The 15,654-nt window shown below is 39.2% G+C and overlaps 1 protein-coding gene across 9 annotated transcripts in view; it reads right to left on the bottom strand.

Moving 5' to 3' along the window:
- The window catches only part of SMYD3 (SET and MYND domain containing 3), a 349,559-nt gene that overhangs the window by 326,904 nt on the left and 7,001 nt on the right, over positions 1-15,654 (bottom strand). The window contains exon 1 of one of the 9 annotated variants that reach the window (XM_053382719.1): positions 11,478-11,529. The exons of the other annotated variants lie outside the window; for them this stretch is intronic. Within the exon in view, the coding sequence (XP_053238694.1) occupies positions 11,478-11,509 (32 nt within the window). The 5' untranslated portion in view covers positions 11,510-11,529. Of the gene's footprint in view, positions 1-11,477; positions 11,530-15,654 lie in introns of those variants that run through there. 9 annotated transcript variants of the gene reach the window in all.

Below are 15,654 nucleotides of genomic sequence, written 5' to 3' on the forward strand. Positions count from 1 at the left end.
CTCATTTTATTTGTATGCCACCTTTCCACAGTTCAAACCCTGCTCAAGGTGGCTTACAACATGGGAAAAAATACTTTAGATAAGACTAACATCAACAAAAACTCAATTATCACAAAAATGAAGGAGAAATGAATAAAAAATGTAACATACAATTATTCAACTTCCTATAGTGTTGAATTCCATCCCTACAATATGCATTCATGCTTTAATGAAGGGTTGTTTGCTTGTATTTTTAATGAGCAAGCTAAACAAATCCTTAAGATAGCAATTTAACATGTTCATCTCTATCTGCACTCTAGTGACATCCCATGGTAAAAATTATAAATTGACCATATACTTGCTGAATGTTTTTTTCACACTATCAAACATGTTTTTTAAAAAAACCCAAATCAACCCACCTAGCAGAACAAAGGTACACATATGCAACCACAATTAGAACCCTGTTGATGTTTTAACTACAGACCAACCGCACCTTTAGAATGAATAACTCAGGGAATTACTTGCCCTCGCATGCCACTTTTACTTAGCCAAGTAAGTATTGTCAACAAACAGCCTTTGTCTTCCTCCCATATGTGCTTCTTCACCATGTATTTTTTTAAAAATAATAATAATAAATGGCTTAAAACACAATAGTCTTTAGCAATCGCAAATGCTTTGTGTTGAAAAGCGTTTTTTCCACATATTTCTAATACTTTTTAACCCTCGCTATATCAGCTTTTTCCCTCTTTGACTCAAGAAAAGCCTCCCTTTCACTCTCTGCATTGATATCTGCTGTCCAGGTGCTGTCCAAACATCCTTTGGGAATGTGATTGGCTCACTTACCCAAGCATTCTACTTTTTTATGAACCATTCCTCAGGGCACCTAACATACCAACTTGTATTGCCTCCTCTTTTAGTTAGGCAATTTTCAATCCAACCCATTGTTTTTAACAGCTCTAGGAGACAGAAATTCAGCAGCTGAAATCTCCGATACAGTCATACCTCAGGTTACGTTTGCTTCATGTTACGTTCTTTCAGGTTACGTCCCACCGGAAGCACCGGAAAGGGTTACTTCCAGGTTTCGCCGCTCACGCATGTGCAGAAGCGCAAAATGACGTCACGCACATGCGCAGTAGCGGCGAATCGCAACCTGCACATGCACAGATGCGCTGCTGCGGGTTGCGCTCTTTTCATGTTGCGAATGGGCCTCCGGAATGGATCCCGTTCGCAACCAGAGGTACCACTGTATCACATGTTGCATTTTTGCCTGTTTTTACAGCTGTTAAAAGTAAAAATTTCCACCTGCAAAAAGCCCGACTTCTAGAAAGACTCATCTGCAAGGCTGGGAAGGTGGGCTTCTATGTAAACAGTAGCAGACGCAAAATATAACTGCCAGCTTGTCATACATATTTTTGGAAAGCTGGCTTATCTAGGCTGCTCCAATTAAAACAGAATCAAAACACATTGTCTTCCATCTTTTCTCTATAGCTGGGGATATGCCTGTCAATTGACAGCTTAGTTTGCTATAATTTTGCCTGTTGTTGATTTGTTCTATTGATTGCAGAGTTGTGATGTTGTCAAGACACTTGGAATTTTGTAGAAGAAATAAAGATTGCTGAATAACCACACAGAGAGAAGGCTTCCCACCTTTGCTCTCGATTCAGAAAAAAGGCTCACATTTTTGCAACATCTAAAGATTATACAAAACAAATAGAATCTTAAATTAGAATTTTAATTAACTCTGCAATACTTAAATATACTAGTTTGGATATATAGAACCCTTATTAAAATCAATGCAACTTATCTAAGAATAAACAACTTCAGGATCTGGACATTTATGTGAAATATAAAGATGTTTCAGTTTTACTAAATTTCTAATGTGTAAGAGCTTTTCTCTTCAGAATCTAATCTGGTTCCTCTTCTCATATTTTTCTTTCTTTTGCCATCCTCATATACTAAGGCTGAAAAGAATATTTTGCAACCATTAATCAACATTTCTGTTAAAGAAATAGATATTTATAATTTCTATTTTACAGATGAGATTTCCATATATGACCATATTTACAAGCTTGAAGGAAATTGATCAATAAATAACAGTGACTCAGAACAATTCAGATATGGCCTAAATCCAACACAGGTAACTGTTTAAGTCCACTGGAGGTCAATAGGCTTAACCATGCCTAACTGTTATGAATTTAGGCCTATATTTATTGATCGATTTGGATTCCAATGACTGAGAAGGATGACATTTCCTTGGTTTTATTGATTATCCCAGAATGTGAAGAATATGGAATACCTTCATAATGGAATAGAGATGGGATGGTGGACATTTTTCAGTCCAAATGTCACATTCCCCCATGAGCAACCTTCACGGGTTGCATGCTAGGAATGGGCAGCACCAGAAGCAAAAAATGTGCCTATCCAGTAATGGATGTGACATTCCAGGCCTGCCAAAGTCAGAGGTCTCTATACATAACATGCTCAACTCCATCCTGGCCCGCATGAAGCAGTCACAGTTAAGCACTCAAGGAGGTGGTAGAGCAAGCCTAGCTAGCATGGGATGAGGTTGAGGCCTAGAGAGACACCTAAAGCCTACGTAGGCTGGAGGGACACATTCTGCCCTGTGCCTGAGATTTCTCATTACTGGAATGTAAAACCATTACTAGTATTTCAATTTACAGCAGAAAACCAAGGATGGAAAAGAAGCAACTTCCGTAAGCCACTCAGCATGTCTATGGCCCAGTAAAGATCTAAAGGCAAGTCTCTCAGAACAAATGTTATTACTCTGTCAGCTGGACTGCCTAATGAAGTAAATGGAGCAACTCAGTTGGACGAGTTGTGCATGCATGTCTATTTTACTGGAGAGGTCAAACTTATTCCTACTAAATATGCAACCCATCCTGTACCACAATGCAAACCTCCTGCTCTGGCACCATATATTGCACTGTATTCAGCATACGGTACACAAAATGGTGTGACAATTGCAAGCCAAATGACATTGGGAAAGTTCTACTGAATGGCTAATAATCATCATTGACTGCAAAACCAATTTGCAGCATTTCTTCCAGCTTCTAAGCTTTGCCTCTCAGCCTCTCCTGCGCTGATGTCTCTGTCTCTCTCTATATACATCCTAAGAAGCGGAGTTACAGTGTCACTGTTATCTGTCACAAGAGGAGAGATTGTCAATAACTCTCCTGCTCAGTTGGTCCAATCACATCACATCAGTGAGCACATTTCCATTTCAAAAATTGCTGTTGGTGTTGAAGTTACTTCAAAAGAGAGACAGGCACTGCAGCACAGTATGAATTGGTATGAAAATGCCAACCTGACACGGTGTGTTTCTGGATGTTTGAGACAGATTTTTCCAGATACATTTAGTTAAAATTGTATTTTAGGTTTGAAAAATAACTACATGTTCATCACTGAGCCAAATTGCCTTTTGCCTTGAGCCCAGAAGACATGGGCCTTTAATCATCCTCCAGTAGTTTATAGAGTGGGTTTTCAGTGAAATAAGATTATTTGGTTTAGCTTGACAGCCACGGAATTACGCTCTGCACAATAAAGAGAAAAGATATTTTATTTTCTATTAACTATGGCAAGCTTTTGCTCACTGGTCAAGGATGAAGAACCAACCAGAGCTTTTCACTAACCCGTACCAACAATCCATTTTGCAAGAAAATGGTCTGAATCAAGAGCCATGCTGTGGTCCACGGAGTTAATGAAATACCAACATAGTATCACTTTTGGAAGCATTTAATTTCAAGAACGAACAACAGGTGAGCACAACTGGGTAAGAAAAAAGGAAATGGAAAAGATTCTCGGCCACTGAGCTATTACTGCTGTTGTTAAGGGAAAAGGATAGACACTGTCAAGGATGACAGTGTGCGTGTACATGTATTTATAGGACACTGTACTCTCATATGTACCGTACCATAAGAGCTGGGAAATCTGTGGCCCTCCAGATGTTGTTGGCCTCCACTGGTCATGGATGATGGGAGTTGTAGTCCAACAACATCCAGGTGGCATCAGGTTTCCTACCACTGCAGTACATAAATTGAAGTGAATAGAATAGAATAGAATACTTGCAATGTTTCCGAATACCAGTTGCTGGAAACCATGGGAGGGGAGAGTGCTCTTGTGCTCATATTCTGCTTCCTGATTTCCCATGGTCATCTGGTTGGCCACAAGTTTGCTGTTTCAGACATAATGGTAACCGAGCTGCTCAGTGGTTTGTTTCCCTGCTGGAGGAAGGGAGGAGGCAAAGCGGGCTATTTTTTAAAAAATATGGATATATAGCTTAGTTTTATGCCTGAACACGTGCAGCAAACAAGAAAGACAGGGACCTATAATTTAAATTTCAAGAAAGGTAGAAACAACAGATGGAGAGAAGAATGATAGAGGCAACGGCAACAAGAAAAGCATATGTATAAATTTCTTTGTAGGTACGGAAAGGAGAATTGTTTTGATAAGAGGAAAGCCTGTGGAAGAACAAAGAACAAAAAAAGTATTTCTGTGAAAGACTTGTTTTAGAAATTCATATAGTGACCTTACTTCCAAAGAGCAGAAATGCACACACCTTATATATTTAGCTATTTAATTCAATATCTTATGGACAGATGTACAAAACAGATTTTAATAATATTTGGCACAAAAAATCTTTGTGTCAGCATACCACCAAAAAAAATCAAACTAAGACCAATGGCTTCACTAATGTATATAAATGACTGCCTGAAGGTTGCACAGATGCTCCACTGTACATCTGCAATGACTTTGTGGTCATTCTGAATAGTTCCCTTTCACAATCTGTTACAGTGTGCTTGTTTCTGGTTCCCTGGCTTATGAAATAATCTTCATAACCAAATAACTTGCTGATAATTGCTTTGCTATCAGCTTGCTCTAAATAAAATGGATGATACTGCTTTGCCTTAAGAATTAGACCAGTCAGAGAACTGACAGTAGCATTTATGAAGATTATATACAAAGCAGATTAATGTATTTCTGAACTCTAATATAGATTCTGGCCTCCAGCAACAGCACATATATTTTCCCCTTCAACCTCGGTCAACCCCACTGCCTCAGACCACTAAATCATGGAGCAATAAATGGTACCCAAATCAAATATTAGTCGAACACTCCTTGGGAGCAGCGAGATCCACTAAATGTCAGAAACATTAATCTTAGATTTAAACCAAGGATTTCCTCAGCTTGTGTATTCACGTAACTATAAATAGGAATCATTCATGAAAAAATATTTCAAAAAGCTTTTAATTCATTTATATTTAGATAAGCTTCCCAGTCGATTACAGAATCAGTCGCTACCCTAACACAAGGTAACACAGGCATGCCATCGCCTACCTGGTAACAATTAATAATATTAAAGAAACAGAATTTGAGGGAATAGGGAGGGACCATGATATTTTGTTGCCTGAGACAAAGACAAGATGGCACCACTTCCCCTTTCCATATACAGAAAATAGCAGCTTAATCTCTTGTCAACACGGGCAATGAAGCAACATCTAGTGCAGCAGAGACCAGCAAGTTAGCTAAGGTGGTGCAGGACAGGCCATGTGGCACATACAGGTAAATCCTCCACCACCTTTAGAATTCAAGAGCCCTGAAGGATCAGACAAAAGTCCCATCTACAGTAGTCCCATCCTCAAAATGGCCTACCAGATGCCTGCTCAAACAAATGCTGCAATGAAGCAGCAGCAGCACCAGTCTGCAACATGCAAGTAGAGCAGTTCATGCACATTGGTAATGCCCACTACATAGTATGGCCTAGACTGGCCACCTGCATGCTTGGTTAATCAGGACCTTTCACAATGGCACTGCTTCTGATGCATTGGGAGAAGGCAAGTGGGAATGACAGTCAACCCAGGACAGCAGCAACAAGCATTCTGAGGAGGATGCAAATAGCCTGGAGAAATAGCCAGGGGGTTGCCACTCCACAGCAACTTAGTCGTGAGAAGCAAACCAGGAGCACCAGGAGCCTGGGTTTGGACGTAACACTACACCCAAAAGTGACTTAGCTCCCGGCAATATAGCAGAAATGCAGGAGCAGCGAAGTGCCCACAGTTCCAGTGGCATGCACCAACATGCTGCACTGTCACCTTTAAATCGTCATTAACTATGGTTTAAAGGAGGAATGAAGAACATGTAGCCATTCAGATGCTGTTGGGTGACATTCCCCATAGTCTCCTGACCATGGGGCATGCTGGCTGGGTCCAATGGAAGTTCCATAACACAGAGAAAGGCCATAGCTCAATAGTAGTGCATCTGTTTTGTATGAGAAGCTCCTAGATTTGATTTCTGGTTTCTCCAGGTAGGGCTCAGAAAGACTCCTGCCTGAAACCCTGCAGAGCTGCTCTCAATCAGCACAGACAATACTGAGCTACATGGACCAATGGTTTGACTCAGTATCAGACAGCTACCTGTGTCCACAACATCTGGAGGGCCGTAAGATCCCCATCCCTGGTTTAAAGTGGCGTGTGACCAAGGTCTTTGTCTGCAACTGGCATATACAAAATACCTGCTCAAAGAAGGTGGCTATCACTATGCAACATTCTCTTTTAATGAGAGATTTAGTACCCTTTCATGATGATGAGTTTGGCAGAAGTGCACCAACCTACCAAGATTGGATAGTGTTGAAATACAGTCATACCTTGGTTCACAAACGCCTTGCAACTCAAACGTTTTGGCTCCAGAATGCCGCAAACCTGGAAGTGAGTGTTCCGGTTTGCAAATGTTCTTTGGAACCCGAATGTCCGAGGCGGCTGACGCGGCTTTCAATTGAGTGCAGGAAGCTGCTGCAGCCAATTGGAAGCCACACCTTGGTTTTTGAACATTTTCAGAAGTCGAATGGACTTCCAGAATGGATTCCATTTGAGAACCAAGGTATGACTGTACCGCTTCAGAAAACAATTTTTTTTCTGATTTAAAAGGGAACAAATATCACTAAAAATAGTCTGCATGAGCAACATTTTACAAACCAATGCATTGCTTTGCAAAACAAATTCCACAGTTGTTATTTTGAAGAATTTATTATGAACTTAATATCACCTTGAAAATTAAAGACTTGGACAGATTCAACAAGCACTAGAAAAGTGCATAGAAACCGCTGTCAAATGAATCATGTCATCAGCAATCAATAAGTGAAAGGTGCTAGTTCAACAGAGCATAACAGAAACCTAAGTCATATATTTGACAACTGGCCAGTTAGATAATACAGCTCCAGGATGACCTCTGTGGAAATTTAATTATCTTTGTCTCTGCAAATTCTGTTACAACAGATTCCTGAATCAACACCCCCAATCACAAATATACATTCTGAATTTTTAAAGTGACCCTTTATTCTGTTATTCAAATAGTCGTTTGCTTGCTTGCTTGCTTGCTTGCTTGCTTGCTTGCTTGCTTGCTTGCTTGCTTGCCTGCCTGCCATCAATCTGCAGTGCATGAAGCTTTTATCTTAAAGTGTATTTGCCTTTAAAATATAGCAATGGGTGCCCTTTTAAGAGCGAATTATAATTTCTGATTTGCCTTTACTGCTAAGAATGATGGACATGTTTTAGTTATTATATTTCTAACTGGTCCTCCTTTAGAAAACTCAGAGCAGTTACAACTGAACACAGATGCACACAGAGTGCTCAAGCTGCTGCAGAACTACATCCTCATTTTTTATCAGACATATATGCTTCTTAGAAACAAACAAGTTCTGTGACGTTTCCGACAGAAGTGGCTATGCACATTGCTGAATGATTGGGGACTTGTGTCACCACATCTCGCTTTTCCCCTGAGCTGCTTTTCCATTAAAAAAAAGACAATGGTGTGTGTGTGGGGGGGAGAGAGCACACAAAGCACAAAAAATGGGAGTGGGTAAACTCATTAACAGTGATTCGGGCAGGGAGGGGAGTGAGCAATCCACCTGGAAGGGGATGAAGAAGCAAAGAGGAAGGGGATATCAGAATGTAGATAGTACATGTGTTATCTGAATGCAAATGTGGGGTGAACATGCATAAAAATAAAACATTCCTGGTCGTGTTTGCAAGTATGTCTGCATATGGTTTGATGGTCTCCCTTCTAGACACTCAGCTTCTACAACGGCGATGTCTCCCGGGTTATTCAAACCTCCCGTTATTTATTTCATTCCTTTACTGGCCAAATTTTAGATTTATCTTACACTGAACACGAAGTTGCATATTTTTTAAAACTAAAAATTCTGTATATTGAACATTATTATCTAGCATATTATTACCATATAACTCCATGTTATACACTTCTCAGGCTTTTTGATAAGATTAATAAATTCTGTACATGTTCACTTTGAGAAGAAATGTTATGGCTGTGTAGACAGCAAGCTATGTTGCACGTTAGCCCTAGACATTGTAAACTAGATGTTTAATGGAGAAATATATTTTAAATGTCAGCTGAAGACAAATAAAAATTTTGATCTATGGCTATGGCCACTTCCAAATTCCACTCAACATTAGAACTGAAGAGCAAATGAAGTGAGTTACATCACCCACTATAATGTTAACCAAGAATCTTTGTATTACTCTTAGCGAACAGTTTATAGAAGTCAAGCCATTCAGCTGTAAGATCCAAAGGCCACGATGATGTGAATCAGTATCTACACTTGATCACTTCTTTTTAATGGGCAGGGGAAAGGGGCAAATGTCAGCTAGGCCTTTAAAGCTCTAAATGGCCTCGGTCCAGTATATCTGAAGGAGCATCTCCACCCCCATCATTCTACCCGGAGACTGAGGTCCAGCGCCAAGGGCCTTCTGGCAGTTCCCTCACTGCGAGAAGCCAAATTACAGGGAACCAGGCAGAGGGCCTTCTCGGTAATGGCACCCGCCCTGTGGAACGCCCTCCCACCAGATGTCAAAGAGAACAACTACCAAGCTTTTAGAAGACATCTGAAGGCAGCCCTTTTTAGGGAAGCTTTTAATGTTTGATGTATTACTGTATTTTAATATTTGGTTGGAAGCCGCCCAGAGTGGCTGGGGAAGCCCAGCCAGATGGGCGGGGTTTAAATATTTATTTATTTATTTATTATTATTATTATTATTATTATTATTATTATTATTATTATCATCATCCTCATCATTATCTTCTTCATCATTATCAGCCTCTTCACCAGCGGTCCAGCATCCCCTCCACTTACGCATGTTCAAGTCATGCACGACTGCACATATGCACTGCGTGCCAGAAACCTGGAAGTGGGGGGAAATACCTACAGAGCCTCAACAAAGCCCTGCTGCACCTCCAGCCCAAGGAAGACATCTCCTTTGGACTCCAGGGAAGGTCTCCTTGCAAACTGGAGGAGCAGCAGGGTGCTCTCCATTTACACGCATTTCACTTCTGTGCGCAGGGAGCCAGAAAGTAACCGCTGCCTAAATGGGGAGTTGCCCATAGTGTGGCTCCTAAAAGCAGCACTATCAGACCACACCCCACCTGCTAAAGTGAAGGAGAAAAGGTACCAGGAGTTTATCAATTAATGAAGGTAGGAGGAGAATGCTTGGATTTATTCTAGAAAGAAGTTAATATATTCCTATGTGTATAGGACCATATAGGGTTCAAGATAATAATCAACACCTGATCTTAAGCCCAGAAACAATTTGGTAGCCAGTGCCACTTTACAGGAATTTCTAGAAACTATTTTTAATATAAATTAATATAATTTTTTATATAAATTTCCATCATTTAAAGCACCAAACAAACAAAATTGAAAGCATCCACTGCTAACTCAGGTAATGGAATTTTCCTGAGCAATTTCCAATGCTTACCAAATGCTAGCTTAAATAACATCACAAGTGTAGGCAGCACAAAGCTAATAAACCACAATTTATTTACATCTAGCATGTTTGTAAGATAACAGTTCAAAGTTCTATATGTGACTGAACTGTCAATCAGACAATTATGCAAAACAGCCTTTTCTTTACAACAAAGTGAATACAAATTAATGTTTTCCCCATAATGTTTATGTCACATTTTATGTGAATGCTTGCCCAAAACACTGAGATCAGAAGTAATCAGTGTACAGGGTTTTGTAGTCAAAGCTCATCAAATTGCAAATTGATTTCCAACACCCATTTTCAACCTTACATTATATTGGCACAAAACAATGGTGTATTTTCAGAGGCAATTTTTCAGCTACAGAACAACTACTTTTCAACAGGCCCACAGTAATAGACATAGACACACATAAATAAATATTTTTAAATACTTTTATCAAATGAAATATAAAATTCTGTGCTTATAATAACAAACCGGAGAAACCTGACTCTTTGAAGATGATTTTCAGGAAGCAACTACTTTTTTGAGAGTTGAACTATAAATGCCAATGGTAGCTAAAGCCTAGTACAGGCATGCTAAGCAAGTTGGTCTGCATAGCTTCATATTTTTGAGACCTACATCGTTACTCTGACACCAAACATTATGATTTTCACATAAATTGTTGCAATATGATTTGAGGCAAACCAAGTAATGGGCAAAACATTTTCTTCTAAATCCATTTGATTATTTTTCCTTATCAACCTTCCTTCCCAAAAACTTAGCATCACATGTAAATGGGGTGATATTGACTAACATTCACTGCTTTCCCCAAATCCATTGCTGGTTGCTGCAATGAAAAGCTGAAGTGGAAAGAGGATGGAAAGCATAAAGAGTTAGGGAATTGTTTTATTCAGTCTTGTATCTATGTGCTAATTAAAATATCATTTTAAAAAATGTCTTCTTTCACTGCATTGTTATGGTGGCGGTGCTTTAAGACTTCTTTTCTGGTTGCTGAAACAAAAGGGTTGGACAACCAGAAGTGGACTAGGAGAGATTCAATATATGCTTATACTGAAAGTGCATAGCTAGGCATGTTTCTAAGTATGTGAGGAGACACAAGATTGCAGATTCAGTGGTAAGGAAATGGTACTAAGTGCATGCTCAGAGGTACTTTTCATCCCATGTTCCAGGTCTCAACCCTGGTATTAGGCTGAGCTCCGGTTGACACAATTATTTAGGATGAGACAGGGATGGGGTGGGGGAATAAGCAAAAGCAGCTTGCCTGTAACAAGAATGGAAAGAGAGTTATGGAAAGAAAAATGGCGCTTTTTGTGAAGAGTTGCCAGAGGAAAATGAGGAGTGGATGGGGAGGGTGGTGAAATGTTTGTTAAAATTTAAGTCTAGTTTATTCATGTGCCACTTTCCCACAGTGAACTGTGACCAAAAGACACTGACATCATCAATGAATTATCAAAATACAAAACATCAGAAAAACAGTTTGCTTCAAAGCATATGAATCTAATATATAATCAATAGCAACAGCAATTCAGGAAACAAATGATAAGTTGAATATTACTTAATATATCACAGACACAGAGCAAAACATAAATGTTAATGGGTAAAAAAAATTAAAGGTATCCCACACTACTTGTTCCGGTCTTACTGAAGCCCAATGAGCTACGGCATGATTGAAATGCAGTACAGAAGAGATGGGTTTTTCTCACCAGGCTAGATGGTTCACAGCGGGCTCTCTCATCTCTCCTCCTAATAACTTCTGAAGTGAGAGGTTATGGGACTTTCATCTGTGCAGAAAATATGCCATTACTGTGCAAGTCCAGCTTCTTAATTCTAAGTGGCTGGAGAAAGGGGAGGCTGCAGTTGCTCAGTGGTTAGGGGGAAAGCACTCTGAATATCCCCAAAGGCACACTCTGTATTATTAACAGGGGGGGGTATGGGGTTGTATATTTAAAAGCTCCCTGATGAAAACAACTCGCTACACAGATGGACACAAAAATAACATTATTAGTGAGAGATCAAGCTGAATCTTTTCCTCTGAAATACATTAGGTTCATTTTCTCTTTGTAGGGGTAAGGTTATATTTCTGTAGAGGAGTATTCAAATGTGCAACTCCTTGCTTGTTAAATGTAGTGCACAATATAGGGAAAATGCTGTATCACTGACCCCCAAGCACAAAAGTTCAGATAAAACAAAGCAGAAGAAGTTGCACCTGCTGAAATCTTTCCAGAGTTCCAGAGGCCTATATAGCATAGCAGCTTGCTATTGCCTTTATTCTTTTGTTATATGCTAAACATGTGTCTTCTGACTACCCATCATAAGATCACTGAAGACAGACTCCAACTAAACTAATACCAGGAGTCCGCCCTGGCTCTACAGTGACTATCATAAGCCTCGGCTCCTAGTCTGATGTGGCTCCAGTCAAGGCAAGTTTCCATATCAATTACCATAAAAGAAGGTGCAAGAAAATAATTCATACCCCCGCTGAAAAGAGAGGGGGAGGAATTTAGTCTAGCATATTACTGAACATATTAAATCAAACTGTCTTAGAAGCAAATATTCTGAGAAATGATATCATGCATTAATTACAATTTGTGGCTACAATAAATTGATATCCATTTATCGAAGTGCGACTGCAACGGACAACTGGCAGGCTATTTCATGCCTCAAAGAATTTATAGCAAAAGGGACACAGGGACATACTCAGCACAAGCAATTCTGTATTATTATTTTTTAAGCTTTCGCACATTTGGAACAGAAAATAGACCAGTGCTTAAAATGCCTGAAAAAATCCCAATTTAAAAAACTGATACTAAATTGTAATTTACTTATGACTATGGAAAATGCTTACTATTGCAATTAAGAATGAATGTCTACCGCTCTCTAATGAAAACATACTACCAGTTATTTTTACAATTAAAAACTAAATGCATACATGCATGGCTGAATATTAAATAAACCTACTATCAGCACCCATATTTACATGAGCAATAAAGAGTGTGTACAGGCAGATATGATAATTATTAATTTATACGTGAAGGAAGGCAAAAAATAAAAAACGAGAAGTGAAATAATTAATTAGCCTGCAGGAGAGTTGTTCCACATGGACAAGCCTTGAAGCCCTTAATCTAACAAAAATAACTTACTAAGGGAATAAGGACACTAGAGAAGAACCGGGATATGTCTGTTAAAATATTGTTGAGCTAGCCAACTTTGTTGAGAAGCACAGATCAATTGCATAAGATAGTTGCACCCAGTACAGTTTTGTGTACACTCCGCCCCTGCAAATAATAGTGTCCCCAAGTTCATCTCCTTACTAGTCCTCATAGGAATGGATGGCAACCATCCACTTATGTAGGAGATAATGAGAGCGTGCAGTCTGGAACATCACTATGGTGTTGATTAGAATGTCCTTGGGTGATCCTAGTGGGTGGAATAAGAAGCATGTTTTAACCTCTTTCAACTCCCTTCCAGGTGACAGCCTCCTTAACTTTCTCCACACACTATCAAAGCACTGAAGAACTAAGTCAGCACGTACTTGCACAGTCCTGTTTTCTGGGTTCTGTTTCTCAGATGCACTAGATCAAGGTTGAGGAACTTGTGGCCCTCCAAATGTTGTGGAACAGCAACTGCTATCAACCCTGGCTGGGTTCCTTACAGGGGCAACAATATTTGGTGGCCACAAGCCTGTACACACACTCTCTCTCTCTGAGTGAGTAAGTGTGTGTGTGTGTGTGTGTGTGTGTGTGGAGCATGCTTCCCACCAGCTCAAGCTACATCCATTGACTATGTGCCCCTCCCCACATCTGCTAACACATATGGCCCTTGTAGGCAAAAAATATGACAAAACATTGGGAAGCAAATTTTATATAGATCTGAAAAACATTACATTAACAAGGACACTTACTAACTCCTGTGACGCTATAATTAATCTGAAGTGACAGCATTTCAACCTCTCCCAAAAGGTTCACGTGCATTTTTTTATAATTAATAATGATTTCAGCATTAAGTAAGCTCCAGATTCACCCCATGTTTAGATAGAAGAAATAATTGCTTATACAATAAGAAAACTTCAAAACTGAGTACAAGTTGACCAGCATTTACCAGATGAAAAGATATCAGGTAGACCATTTTATCTTCCCACTTCATTTTATCTTCCCACATCTAGTAACAGAGGTTTGTAGCATTCCCTAGTAGCTGTCCACTGCTGAACAGCTCTTACCATTAAGGATAATATTGTAAATGAAATCTACCTTCCTGTAATTTAACATCATTGTTTATTACCTATACTATGGAACAGTATATAGTGAATAACTATTCTCTCCCATATTTCTGAAATCATCATAAAATATTTGAGAATTAATATTTAAAGATTTCCCATTTTTAAATTATTTCCTTACATTCCAAGTCGGTATTTTAACAGCCAAAAGCTGTATATGTTACAATATTGCCTTGCTAGCACATTGTACCATTAAAAAATATTGCTCAAAAGAAATTACCAGCGAACTTATTAGTGTATCTAAAGCAAGGAGACTTCTGTGCAGTTCTTAAAACATCAGCAATCTTCTACATGTTTCATTAAAAATTTAATTTAAGCAGCATTGGCTTATCAAGACATAAAACAAGGGATTATCCACAGCAAATACTTAGGGTAATTCAATCAAAATGACTGCCAAGGAAATAAAACCTTTCATGGGAGCTCGCAAGCCATCTACTTGCAATATCCAAACTGTTTGAATGGACAGCTATTAGCCAAAAAGCTACATCATCAAACATTTGACAATCTGCCAGGCACCATTCCTTCACTGTGAGCTTAATTTGTCCTTCAGGAGTGAGCCAGTCTGGCTCTGACCTTTTCCTGTATTATCTGTGTTGTCTCCCTCCCAAATGCTTACCTGGCAATTCCAGGTGGAATACTAAGGGGATCAGGCAAAACACCAACACTAAGCTTGACTGAGGTCTTGATTTCTACCATAAAAATTATCTTCAACAGACAATTGAACTGACTGTCTTTTTGTCGCAGACAAAACGCTAGTTCTGGTTCTTTGGATATTCTCCCATTTTAGCAGCAATACCTGTTGCAGCTGGGAAATAGGTATTTTAATTTAAAGAAACAGCCAGTCTGCTTTCAGGACCACTGTTTCGCCCAACATACGGAATTGTGTAAATGCACATTGAAATATAGCAGGGGTAGCCAACATGGTGACCTTCAGCTATTTTAGACTACAGTTCCTGACCACTAGCTGATGGGAGTTGTAGTCCAACAACATCTGGAGGGCACCTCATTGGCCACCCCAACTTAGAGTTTATAAAATACTGTCTTTTCAAACATTTTACTTAGACCTGCAATAATACTGTGTCTAATTAATTTTCCACTAAACTGTGCCACTCTACAGATCAAAATAATTGACCATTTGTTTATTTAGGTACATAAGAACTGACAGCCTGCCTTCCTAACACACGTGTATTACACCAATTAAAATCAACAGATAAAAATATAAACAATACAAAAACAAAAACAACATATATCCATAACATATTAAAAGCAGATGCAGATCAGCATTATCAAACAAACTTGACAAGGTCAAGCACATCAGATAAAACATAGTTTCCCATTAAAACCAGATCAGCATGACAAATGAAAACGTGGCTGGAAAAGATAAAAATAAAAATTCTGAAGCTGGCGAAAGGCTGAATGAACCTCACGGGGCAAGGTTTTCCAGAGCAGCTGCTGCAATGAATGAGGTAGTGCTGTTTCTTCTCCAAATCAACCTTACTTTCACCTTAGGTAGGTAGGAGACAAGAAACTGGATGTCAGGAAGGAGAGCATTAACCTCAGCATGCCGCCTTTCTATATACACAGGGTTTGTCTTTTGAAAAATGAGT

Source organism: Podarcis raffonei, chromosome 3, assembly GCF_027172205.1.
Source record: "Podarcis raffonei isolate rPodRaf1 chromosome 3, rPodRaf1.pri, whole genome shotgun sequence".
NCBI classification, from domain to species: Eukaryota; Metazoa; Chordata; class Lepidosauria; order Squamata; family Lacertidae; genus Podarcis; species Podarcis raffonei.